Consider the following 12,447-nt stretch of genomic DNA (forward strand, 5'->3'; position numbering starts at 1 on the left):
TCCGCGGGGCCTGCGGAGGCTCTGCAACTGGGCTCCAGCAGCGGGAGCACTTGGAGGCCTCCGCGAATGCCCAGAGCCAGGCCCCAACATCCGCAGGGCCTACGGAGGCTCCGTGATCGGCTTCTGAGGCCTTTACAACTGCCCAGAGCCAGGCCCCGGCATCCTCAGGATGCCCAGCAGGTCGCATCCCAGCCCCAAAGTTAGGTAAGGAACACTTACCTAACAAAGACCAAGAGCAGTGAAGCTGTTAAGAAAACAAAGGTGAGCCTGGGCCGAAAAGCCCTTTACCAACCCTTGCCCCACCCCCAGCTGTAGCAAGATGGGTGGCACCTCACCAGGTAAGCCCACCTATCCTGTGGGGGGGGGAGTGGAAGATTTTGGGATTCTGCAAAGGATTTTGGGATTTGTTTATGTGAGTCTGCCCTGTGCCTTTGTCTCTGCTTTGCTCCTTCGTTTGGGGGACTTCTGGGGGACTCTGCCTTCTGTCATTGTTTTGGGGATCGTGTGGAGCGAGCCCAGTTCAGCTACTGGTTTATTGGGTGACTGCAGAAATGGATAAAAGCCCCCCATCCAAACAATGACTATCATCAGTGCATGTAAGAAAAAAATAAATGTTAGTTTTTTCATCTACAATACTGTCTTATTTATTTTATAGTACAGTACATTGATTATTGCCTTGATTTTACGGATCAATGGTCTCGTTAGACAGTAAAATTCATGTTAAATTGCTGTTTTAGGGGGTGTTTTTCATCGTCTGGAACGGATCAATCCACTTTTCCATTACTTTCAATGGGAAAGTGCGCTTCAGGTTAGGAACGGACTTCTGGAACCAATTAAGTACTTAACCTGAGGTACCACTGTATATTCAAAACACATTGGTTTAACTTCTACTAAAATGTAAGCAGATCATAGCAAGCCCATTTCTGATATATAATATTTATGCTGCAATCCTTAACACACTGAGGTAGGAGTAAGTCACACTGAACTTGTTGAAGATTACTTCTGAGTAGCATGTACAGGATTGCACTGTTAACGATGAATTGGGTACTGTATCCAATTGATTTTGTTTTCAGAGATCTTAGGATAGAATCAATTCACTTTTTCTTTAAAGAACAACTTACCTAGAGAAAATATTTCCCACAACAGTACTCCATATGACCAAACATCACTTTTGGTACTATAGATTTTATCAAATATAGATTCTGGTGCCATCCATTTGAGGGGGAGACGTGCCTGTAACAAAATCAAAGGGCCTTACTTTTCAAGCAAAATGAAATTAGCTGTAGATAGCTAGGTAAGTGTTTTACAGAGCTAGAATTATTGTTTTAGGCTGCACATGGAAGTTGTCTTCTGCTCACAGAAGGGCCAGAGTGTTGTTGTGCTAGAAAAATGAGATTAAATCCAGAGATGCAGTTTGTCTTGCACATACAGTACTCCACTTTGCCTTTAGAGATCTAGCCAGTTTCAAGCCAGCCATCACAAATATAAGACTAGAAACTTGGTTTTCAAAAGCTGAGAGTCTCAGGAAGCTCGGTTGGGTGCCTAGTACCATTTATGTTCTTTTTTCCTGCACTTCTACAAAAGCTAAATACAGACAGCCCTGGATAAATAGGTATGCTGTGATTTCCCCGGTATTAATGAAATGTGCTTTGCATGTGCCTAAGGTTCCTTAATGCTGCTCACATACAGCATTAAGGTTCCCATCATCTCTGACCACTGGTCCTGTTAGCTAGGATGATGGGAGTTGTAGTCCCAAAACAGCTGGAGGGCCAAGTTTGGCCATGCCTGGTTAAACAATTAGGAAAAAGAAGAGGAGGGAAGAGAGGAGTGGAGTGGGATGGTTATGCCTCTGTTATTCTACTTAGTGTGTGTGAGGGGTTGTGCCAGCGTTATTTGTATGGGTTCTCTTATTATTCATTTGTTGTATTTCCTTGGTGGTGAGAGAGGTTGGAGGGTGGCTTAGGGTGTGGTTGGTTGTCTTTGGTTGGCTGCAGTGAGAATTGTTTTTGTGTGTGAGCAGGGTATGAGTGTGTATTTTTGAATCAAGTTAGCCAAATTGATTCGTATGATGTCGAGGGATTCTTGTCATTGTCTTGTTGGGCTGTGTATGTGATAAAGGGGAATCAAAGTGGGGTGAAGTCATCTTCTTCTATTTGTCCCCATGTCAGTTTCAGTTTCTTGGTTAGTTTTTCTAATAAGGATGTTTCCCATGCTATTTAGGAAAAAAAGTTATTTCACACATTCCAGGGCTGAGTCCTAACAGTGCCAACAAATTCTTGAGCTAAACCTAATGATTCTGGAGGTAAATTATGATGAGCCATAGCTCAAATTAAGCCCCACTGCACCCCCAGTGAAGAAACGCAAACTTCTATTTCTTTTGCAAATAAAGTTTAAGCCTTTTTACTGGCTGGCCTAGCAAGGTTAGCCAAGAAACAAATATCAACATGTAAACTATTCAAAAAACAGAGCTGGCGGACATTTCCGAGCATTGTTGTGGAGGATGCAAACTGTCACAGTGCATACAACTCATCTGGACCGCTCATCTTCACATAAAAAATGTACAATCACTTTCAGGGGCCTTTTAGAGTGCAGAGAATGTAAACATTTAGAAAACTTCTCCATGAGCTGTTCAAAATGATAAACAATGGGGCACATAAGAAGCATGCTGACTTACATCGCCTTTTCTCACATAATCAGGATTCTTATAAATATCTCTTGCAAGGCCAAAATCACAGATCTTCACAACATTGTTTTCAGACAAAAGGACATTTCTGGCTGCTAAGTCACGATGGATGCACTACAAGAAAACATTAAACAATCTCATTGCTGATCCAGATATGATTCCAAAACACAAAGCTGAATCTTTTCCACGTCCTTTTAAAAAGCATTAATATACATGCTCATGTTTTTAATAGCTCAATTTACATTTTCTTCTGGAAGTTGCTTAAAGTTTACATAGAACTACCATAATGAAATGCAAAGGTGCTTTCCAAGGAAACACTTCAGAATCTAAACATGTGTACCTTTAATCTGTTGAGTTCTACCAAGGGATAAGTCAGACTGCTTTAGGCTTTGTAGGTAATGCATTTGGAAATACAAAATAAAATCCAAAATCAATTAGGACTTTGTATATATTTAGATAAGCAGCTATTTTTCCTACCATATGAGAATTTGTAGTGGAGTCCACCTTAACCAGGCCTGTTTTCAGAGAGCCAAACTGAACAGAGCAGAAATCTGGACCAAATCTTTAATTTTCCCCAAACCAGAAACTTGTATTTCTAGAAACACATTTATTTTCAAAAGGAGAGCTGAGATTTGAAGATGCTGTGAACATTAAATCATGTTTCTAGAGATGAAGTACTATGACTGCTGGGTTGGGGTATTGTTTAGGGGGTTTTGTTGGTGGTGGTGGTGGGGTTGCTGTTAATGAAATGAATTGTTTGTATCTTTATTTTTAGAACTTTTTATGATTTATGTCAAAATGGTTCAGTTTGGTCGTGTACTTTTTGATGTGTTTTAGTTAGTTATGACTACTTTTATTATGTTTGTGATTATGCAAATATTTTTGTTGTAAGCCGCCTTGAGCACGATTTTTACAATGGAAAGGCGGCATACATATAAAATGCTGATGATGACATGCAACAGTCACTGGAAAATGTCCCACGCAGTGACCCTAACCATGTGGAAAGGTGGTCGTCTGTAGCCTCTGACTACACCATTACTCCTAGCAGTGACGTCGATGGAAATCCAAAGGAGTGGCCGTTTGTCCTCCTTTACAGAAAACAGTTGTCTAGCTGAAGGGTTACCCAGTTCACATCCCATTTAAAGATGAAGAACTGTAAGCAGCCAGTGCCTGGACAGCAAACTAAGAAGGGGCGTGCACACCTGTCTGGCAAGAGGAACTACACTTCTATTTAAATTATAGTAATTCTTTGCAACTGGACGCCTTCATCTGCCCCAGCTGCAACAAAACATGTCTCTCCCATATTGGCCTCTACAACCACAGCAAGCACTGCAACCTTCCAATAGTTTGACTTCACTCTCAAAGGCACACTCCTCCATTGTCTCCCGAGGCAGGCGGATGCCAACAGCAGTTTCCATCTATACTGATAAACTGGCATTTGCACATTTCTCTTTATTTGGTGATGTGGTAAGTGGCCATGCTTGTGGTGACAAGCATACTTAAGCATGTTGTCAGAGGCTGCAGATGACCATATTCCTGCGTGTTTATTAGTGGTTATTTATGTGGTTCCTGATCACCTGGGTCTGACGCCAGGCAGAGGAATAACTGCAATGGAAGAACAAGCCTTTTGTTTCTAGTCTGCTGTGTACGCTATGAAGACATGAATAAACATGCATTTATTTATAGAGAGAGCCTCAAAAAGAAAACTGTCCTTCCTTCCTTCCTTTAGGAGTTCTGGGGAACAAAATTGCCACTGAATCACAGAAACCAGTTTGTCTTCCCCATGATGCAATTTCCCTGATGCAGTTAGTTGCAAGGAAGATGAGGAGCCGCTGGTTACTTCAGCAGCCTTGCCCTATGCTTCCTTTGTGCAGCGAGTTTCCCAGGGTGCAGGGAAAACCCCTCTTTCTCAATAAAGTTTCAGGGAGTAACACAAACATTTTGTATTTAACAAAACAGAAACATGATTCTTAGAGGTGTTGTTACACCACAAACTTAAACTGGTATATGAACTACCTTTGGTAGTGCTGTGAAAGGGGTTTGGAATCTATGTATTCATTTAGGCCAGGTGGCTAGGGTATGCTAGGTGGCTAACAACCAGCAGTTAAAATTGTGTAAAACACTTAATTTTATATATATATATATATATATATATATATATATATATATATATATGCTTTCGTAGATTTTCACGGGTACAGGAATGCAGGTTTTGGTGTCTTCGGGTGTCTTCCCGTGTAAGAGTCGGGGTGTCTGGGCGACGTTTCGACGAGGTCTCACTCGTCATCTTCAGGCTGGTGCTTTCGGCTTCTTGTTACTGGAACAGAGCAGAATCTGGTGTTTGAGTTTCTATAAATACTGTTGAGGGGTGTGGTGTATAGCCTCCAACGTTCTGGGCAGAGAGGAAGTTCCTAGATTAGTGTGCCTTTTCTTCTTTTGTTCCTTAATTACTTGAGGGATATCTTGAGTGATTTCATGAGTGATATTCTGAATACCACTGGGTGGGTCATTAAGTGTAGATTAGTTGCTAAAGCTTTCGTGTCTTGACCTCTTGAGCTTGTGAAGAGTTTTTCTGAGAAGATGGCTGTGCTGCATTTAGTTGTGCTCTGGCTTGGCTTCGTGTATAGGGGCGAGCTGTGATTTTGTGCCTTGTGCCAGCCAGATCTGTGTAGGGATTGCAGGGGGGTGCAGCATCCGGAGGTGCCACTATAGTTTGGCTACTGGATGGAGTCTGTAATATGTCTGTGGAGAGGGTCTGGGTTTGGGTCTGGTGTGGTTGATTGGTGACGGCGTTCTGTGTGCCTCTGGTTCTGGTGTCGGTTTTTGTGGGGAGGGCTAATTTCCAGATGTCTGGCAGGCGGGACGTGTCGTCACGCTTGTTCATGTTGTGAGGGTGTTTCTCTATCTCGATGGCTTCCATGATTATTCTCTTGTGGTGATGTTCCATGTTAAAGAGCAATTTGGAATCTGCAAAATTAATTTCGTGTCCTGTTTCTTTCATGTGTTGGAAAAGAGAGGAAGTTTTTTCTTCTTTTTTGACGGCATTCTTGTGTTCTGCGATACGTGCATTTATTCGTCTGTTTGTTTGTCCAATGTACGTGGCTGGGCAGACTTTGCAGGGTATTTCATAGACCCCTTGGTTTTCCAGCTGGATTTTGTCTTTTGGGTTTCTGAGGATATTGGCTATTTTTTGGTTGGTGCAGAAGGCTGTTTTGATATTGTGTTTATGGAGGATTTTGCTAATTTTGTCTGTAGTGCCCTTGATATAAGGAAGGAGGGCCATGCCATTGTTTTCTTCTGTGTCTTGGTTTTTGGGGGGTGTTTCTTTTTGGATTAGCTTCGTAACCCTGTTTTTCTGGTATCCATTGGCGATTAATACATTTGAGAGATTCTGTAACTCAGTTGTCAAGTGGGGTGCTCCTTCTATCTGTTTGTATCTTTGTCCATTGTGGATGAAGTACGTGTTGGTTAGGCAGTGGTTGGTCAGGTCCAGGATGTATTTGGGGGGATTGTATTTGTTTTGGATGGCTGTCAAGGCTTCATTAATGGGTACTTGAGTGAAGAGAGATACAACATCTTCATCCACAACGTACTTCATCCACAATGGACAAAGATACAAACAGATAGAAGGAGCACCTATGGGATCACCCCTCTCACCGGTCATCGCAAATTTGTACATGGAACACTTTGAAACCAATGCTTTAGACAAGTCAGAACACAAACCCAAACTTTGGCTCAGATATGTTGACGACACCTTTGTAATTTGGCCACACGGGAAAGAAAAACTAGATAGCTTCCTCACACATCTCAACAGCCTACACCCCAAAATACAATTCACTATGGAAATAGAAGACAACAACCAACTCCCCTTTCTTGACGTCCTAATCTACAAAAAACCTGATGGCTCCCTAGGACACACTATCTACCGGAAAAAAACACACACCAACCGCTACTTACATGCACAATCACACCACCACCCTGCACAAATAAACTCCGTAGCCAAGACTCTCATCTCCAGAACCAAACGCCTGGCTGACAAAGACCACTTGACAACTGAGTTACAGAATCTCTCAAATGTATTAATCGCCAATGGATACCAGAAAAACAGGGTTACGAAGCTAATCCAAAAAGAAACACCCCCCAAAAACCAAGACACAGAAGAAAACAATGGCATGGCCCTCCTTCCTTATATCAAGGGCACTACAGACAAAATTAGCAAAATCCTCCATAAACACAATATCAAAACAGCCTTCTGCACCAACCAAAAAATAGCCAATATCCTCAGAAACCCAAAAGACAAAATCCAGCTGGAAAACCAAGGGGTCTATGAAATACCCTGCAAAGTCTGCCCAGCCACGTACATTGGACAAACAAACAGACGAATAAATGCACGTATCGCAGAACACAAGAATGCCGTCAAAAAAGAAGAAAAAACTTCCTCTCTTTTCCAACACATGAAAGAAACAGGACACGAAATTAATTTTGCAGATTCCAAATTGCTCTTTAACATGGAACATCACCACAAGAGAATAATCATGGAAGCCATCGAGATAGAGAAACACCCTCACAACATGAACAAGCGTGACGACACGTCCCGCCTGCCAGACATCTGGAAATTAGCCCTCCCCACAAAAACCGACACCAGAACCAGAGGCACACAGAACGCCGTCACCAATCAACCACACCAGACCCAAACCCAGACCCTCTCCACAGACATATTACAGACTCCATCCAGTAGCCAAACTATAGTGGCACCTCCGGATGCTGCACCCCCCTGCAATCCCTACACAGATCTGGCTGGCACAAGGCACAAAATCACAGCTCGCCCCTATACACGAAGCCAAGCCAGAGCACAACTAAATGCAGCACAGCCATCTTCTCAGAAAAACTCTTCACAAGCTCAAGAGGTCAAGACACGAAAGCTTTAGCAACTAATCTACACTTAATGACCCACCCAGTGGTATTCAGAATATCACTCATGAAATCACTCAAGATATCCCTCAAGTAATTAAGGAACAAAAGAAGAAAAGGCACACTAATCTAGGAACTTCCTCTCTGCCCAGAACGTTGGAGGCTATACACCACACCCCTCAACAGTATTTATAGAAACTCAAACACCAGATTCTGCTCTGTTCCAGTAACAAGAAGCCGAAAGCACCAGCCTGAAGATGACGAGTGAGACCTCGTCGAAACGTCGCCCAGACACCCCGACTCTTACACGGGAAGACACCCGAAGACACCAAAACCTGCATATATATATATATATATATATATATATATATATATATATATATATATCTATGGTGAACATATGCTTCTAATGTATATATGCCTTTAGGGTCACTGGCTCTCCACACCCTCAATAAGGATTCTGTCTTAACAAACAGGCAACAATTTAAAAGACGCATTTTACAAAGGTGACAGAAAAGCTGCACTTGTTGAATTTCTTTCTGTCATGCAGCTATTAAGGGCATAGCTCCTCTGCCAGGAAAAAAGACTAGAGGGCAATATGGGGATAACATTCCCAGCCTATTATACAGTAGGCTGTTGGAAGCATAATGCATGCAAAACATTACCCCATTATTATTAATAATCTCCCGGAGGGGAAATGCACAGGAGGTAAACTAACCTTTTGAGATGATAAGAACTCCATGCCTCTGGCCACCTGAAAACTGTAAGAAATTAGATCTTCCATGGTGAGGGGCCACTTGTAAAATTCATCAGAATCTGAAATCAATTCAGCGCATACGAGGTTAACATGACTTTGTGCTGCCCACAGTACAATGGAGTGCCTGAAACTTAGTTTACTAGTGAGAACAAAAAACAATTATTGGGAGGTGCTGAGCACTTCCCCAAGGTTAAGGAAGAGACCATAGAAACAGTCACACATCTTCCTGTCCGATTGAGTAACGTTGTAAATAAGCTTATTTTAAACCATCTTTTCTTGGATCCGAGTATCTCCCAAGGATGTTTATGAGGGTGATAAACGGGGAAAGAAAATGTCAAAGATGCAGATCACGCGGTAAAAATATCCACAGGCTGCAAAGAAAGAGGAAGGAATTAATACATACCCTCCTCTTCCTCTTCCACATCACTTAAACTTTTATCTTCCTGAAATCCAGAGCTTGCTAAGCTCTCTCGACTTGGGACGCTCTCCAGCCTTTTTTTCTTACCACCAATGGGCTCCACATCCTTCTCCTCTGTCACCAGCTCTCCTTGAATGGAGGCATCCTTTAGACAAAAAGAGGGGGTGGGAGAGGGGAAAATTGGCACAAGATGGAACAGAAGATATTCCAGCCAAAGTTAAGCACTTTTGAGCCCAACTGATTTCATCAGGAAAGTTAAGCATGTGCTTTTATCTCTCCTGTTAAAGAAATGTACAGTCATACCTCGGGTTGAATATGGTTCATGTTGAACGCGTTCGAGTTGCGCTCCGTGTCAACCCGGAAGTAACAGAGCAGACGCTCAAAATGACGTCACACGCATGCGCAGAAGTGGCGAAAAGCGACGCGTGTGTGCACAGACATGCCGTCGCTAGTTACGTTTGCTTCTGGATGCGAACAGGGCTCCGGAACAGATCCCGTTCGCATCCCGAGGTACCACTGTAATCTAAAAGTGCTTAATTTCAGCTAGATTGTACCCCGTGGATTTTGAGGTCTTTTCATTCAATTACTTTTTAAATGTGCTGGTGAGGATCCTTGGACACCACCACTGAAAAACACTGTCCCTTAGAAAATGATTAAAGCAAGGGAGTGGAACCACACATCATGTAGCCAGTTTCTCCTGCTAGAAATATACTTTGCAATAGGCTATTTTCTGCACACACCTCGCTGTCCCTCATCCAGGCAAACCAAAGGCGCTATCAGAGTTCAAGGACACATTCCAGCCAGGCAGAAACACTCATGGGGAGTGTGAAGTAGGGGGGGGGCTTGGGGGAAAGGAGAGTCCTATCTATCTATCTCACATTTTTCACTTTGATTTAAATTTAGTGGAGCCAGGAGCAGATGGATAGAATTGCTTTGGCGGCCAGATCTGGCCCACGGGCAAAGGGCTGGTGTGCATCTGGAGTTGTATTACTGCTCCACATTTTTGAGTTAATGGTCTTGTCCTATGGCTTCAGCACTGCGCCTGTGCAAGGATGGGAAGTCCCAGGGTCATGATGCATATAATTGCACTTAGGCTGACCCAGAGATTACATATCCTCCCTTACATATCCAAAATACATCACTGCTGAACCCTCCAATGAAGTCTTGCACTGGGGAAGGTACAACCTTGTAAAATTCTTGAGTTACTGCATTGCTGCAACAACCTGGTTACTTTTCTATATCTGTACATTAAAGCAACTCATATTTGCACTGGTCAAAGGGCATTTGCACACCTGCTTCTATTTGTACTGTGCAGCAAAATAAAATTAATGTGATTATTTCAGTGGACAGTGAACTGAAGAAATAAAATACGGCATTTGGGACATTACCTTGTTGGAAGAAAAGAAATTCCTTTTGCTCTTAAGGTAGCTTGATAAATTTCCGTATTTGCAATATTCAACTATAACCATTAGTGGCCCTGTGAACAAGATGATAAATGTTTTGGTGGGGGGAAATGACAATTTATAACCTCTGTGCCTTTTGTGTCATTGTTCAACTGCCTGTTTCAGCAATACAGCCTAATTACTTAAATCAGAATGCATTTGAAAGAAATCCATATTTCACCTAAAGTCCGTACTCTCATCTTTGTTTCACACTGATTTCTAGGAAAGTTTTATCTGTGTGTGATTTAATTCAGGAAGTGTATTTTCACACAGTTGTATCAACTGGTTTAACTCTTGAAGTTAAAACAAGGACAAAGCCCAGCAGATCTTAGCATTAAGAACCATCTTTCCAGCCTGTGATAAATACAAAAAAGTAAAGCTATATTTTAAATAAAAATAGCAAACCAGAACACCATGTTTTTGTCATACCTCCGTTTTTTGTGCAAGCGCCCAGCAGATTCACAACATTCAGATGATGACCAATATGTGTCAAGATCTTCAGCTCAGTCATCAGTGCTTTATACTCGCTGGCGGTGGCTCCTTCTGCAAGGCCAAGCAAAATGGTTTACTTATTACTTAGGGCACTTCTTACCTGGAGATTTCTTGCCCCGGCTCCTGTCACTACTTGTTGATCACCAGCTGCATTCTGTTGGTTGTGAGGACACTTTCAGCAAACCTGAACCCTAGGCAGGAACAGCACTATAAGTCCAGAAGCCTGTAACTGCACCGTTTGGGCTGTGGGCTGCCTACATGAACCTTCCGCAAACTGGTATCCTGCAGGTGTTCTGAGCGACAACCCATTTCCCCTGACCGCTGATTGTGCTAGCTGGAGCTGACGGGGGCTGTATTCCAAAATGTGGAGGGCACCAGTTTGAGGAAGGCCAGTCAAGACCAACTGGCAGCATCTTTCTTGGCTTTCAGGCAGCGGCCTTGCTCCACTCTGGCTGGAGGATCTAGGAACTGAACCTGTGAGCTTCCGCCTGCAAAGATGACTCTCTACCATTGGACTATGGTCCCTGGCTCAAATGGCAACAGGATTTCAGCTTTACTGGAGATGCAGGACAGCTGAAAATGGGTGCCCACACAGTCTGGACACTACAAAGTGAAAGCGGAATTGTTCTACACCATACGTACCTTTCAGCATTTTTACAGCAACTACTTTGTACATGGGTGATTTTTTAATTCCAAAAGCAGCTGCTTGTACTACTTTCCCATAAGCACCTCGCCCAAGGGTCTTTCCTGCATCAAAAACAAATCACAGTTGCTGCTTAAAGAGACATCATCAGATAAAATCATAGTATTAAACTTTTCATTATGTTTAAAGTTCTGACATGGAGAGCTCCTGAATTTATATGCAACAAATTATACCACTTTCACAGACCTATGCTCAAAGCAATTCACAATATAAATGAAACAATATAAATGAAACCCTAAGTAGTCAAGCAACTGATGGAAGTGTGAGCACAGCTGCAAAAGGGGGAGACTATCACACCTGGCTGTTTCTGATCCAGAGCCTTTCAATAGTAATTATTGTGTTTTGGGCTGTGTACACATCATATATTTAAAGTACATTTCCCCCTCCCAAAGAATCCTGGGAACTGTTGTCGTTTAGGATTCTGGGAAGTGTAGCTCTGTGAGATGTTACCCACAATTCCCAGGATTCTTTGGCATGGAGAACGTGCTTTAACTATATGGCGTGTCTGCATTCTTAGGAATAACAGAAACTGAGCCATGTCAGCTAAGATATATTAACTTGTTAGAACTGGTCTGTAAAATCCAGGGGAGTAACTTGCAACAGTTGGGATACAAGACAACAAATATTTATCACATTTAGGCTTATGCTTCAAACTTAGCCCACTCTCAAGCCCTAAGAATGACATTGTAGCAATGGCTATACTGCCTCAAGGCAGCGGCTGTATTAACAATCAAAATGTTGCAAAACTGCTGCAAAGTACTGGCATGCAGCACTCTGTTTCTGCTGAAAAATGCCACAAGGCACAACAGTAACCGTTGTTTCATTCGTTCATTTCTTCTGCAAGGTTTGGAATGGCCTTCAGTACTTGTCTGGCACTCTGTTATGTCATCCGCCTCTTGGTCAGAGATGGCCTAAGATATATTGCTGGATAGGACAAGAAATTAAATGGTTGTAAAAGTACAGTGCTAAGCCAAATAATGGAATGTTTGCTGCCCTTTAAGCATGCCTCCCATAATCTACTATTCCCATTGATATTTGCAA

At 42.5% G+C, this 12,447-nt stretch overlaps 1 protein-coding gene across 5 annotated transcripts in view; it reads right to left on the bottom strand.

The window, feature by feature from the left end:
• Positions 1-12,447, bottom strand: part of FLT1 (fms related receptor tyrosine kinase 1) — a 140,417-nt gene that overhangs the window by 11,206 nt on the left and 116,764 nt on the right. For all 5 annotated transcript variants that reach the window (XM_082220238.1, XM_082220237.1, XM_082220236.1 and 2 more), the window contains 7 exons: positions 11,346-11,450; positions 10,641-10,754; positions 10,158-10,246; positions 8,755-8,914; positions 8,313-8,410; positions 2,675-2,797; positions 1,122-1,233 (listed from right to left, as the gene is read on the bottom strand). In XM_082220238.1, coding sequence (XP_082076364.1) covers positions 1,122-1,233; positions 2,675-2,797; positions 8,313-8,410; positions 8,755-8,914; positions 10,158-10,246; positions 10,641-10,754; positions 11,346-11,450 — 801 coding nt within the window. The remainder of the gene's footprint in view (positions 1-1,121; positions 1,234-2,674; positions 2,798-8,312; positions 8,411-8,754; positions 8,915-10,157; positions 10,247-10,640; positions 10,755-11,345; positions 11,451-12,447) is intronic.

This window comes from Podarcis vaucheri (assembly GCF_965113315.1).
Source record: "Podarcis vaucheri genome assembly, chromosome: 4".
Classification (NCBI taxonomy): domain Eukaryota; kingdom Metazoa; phylum Chordata; class Lepidosauria; order Squamata; family Lacertidae; genus Podarcis; species Podarcis vaucheri.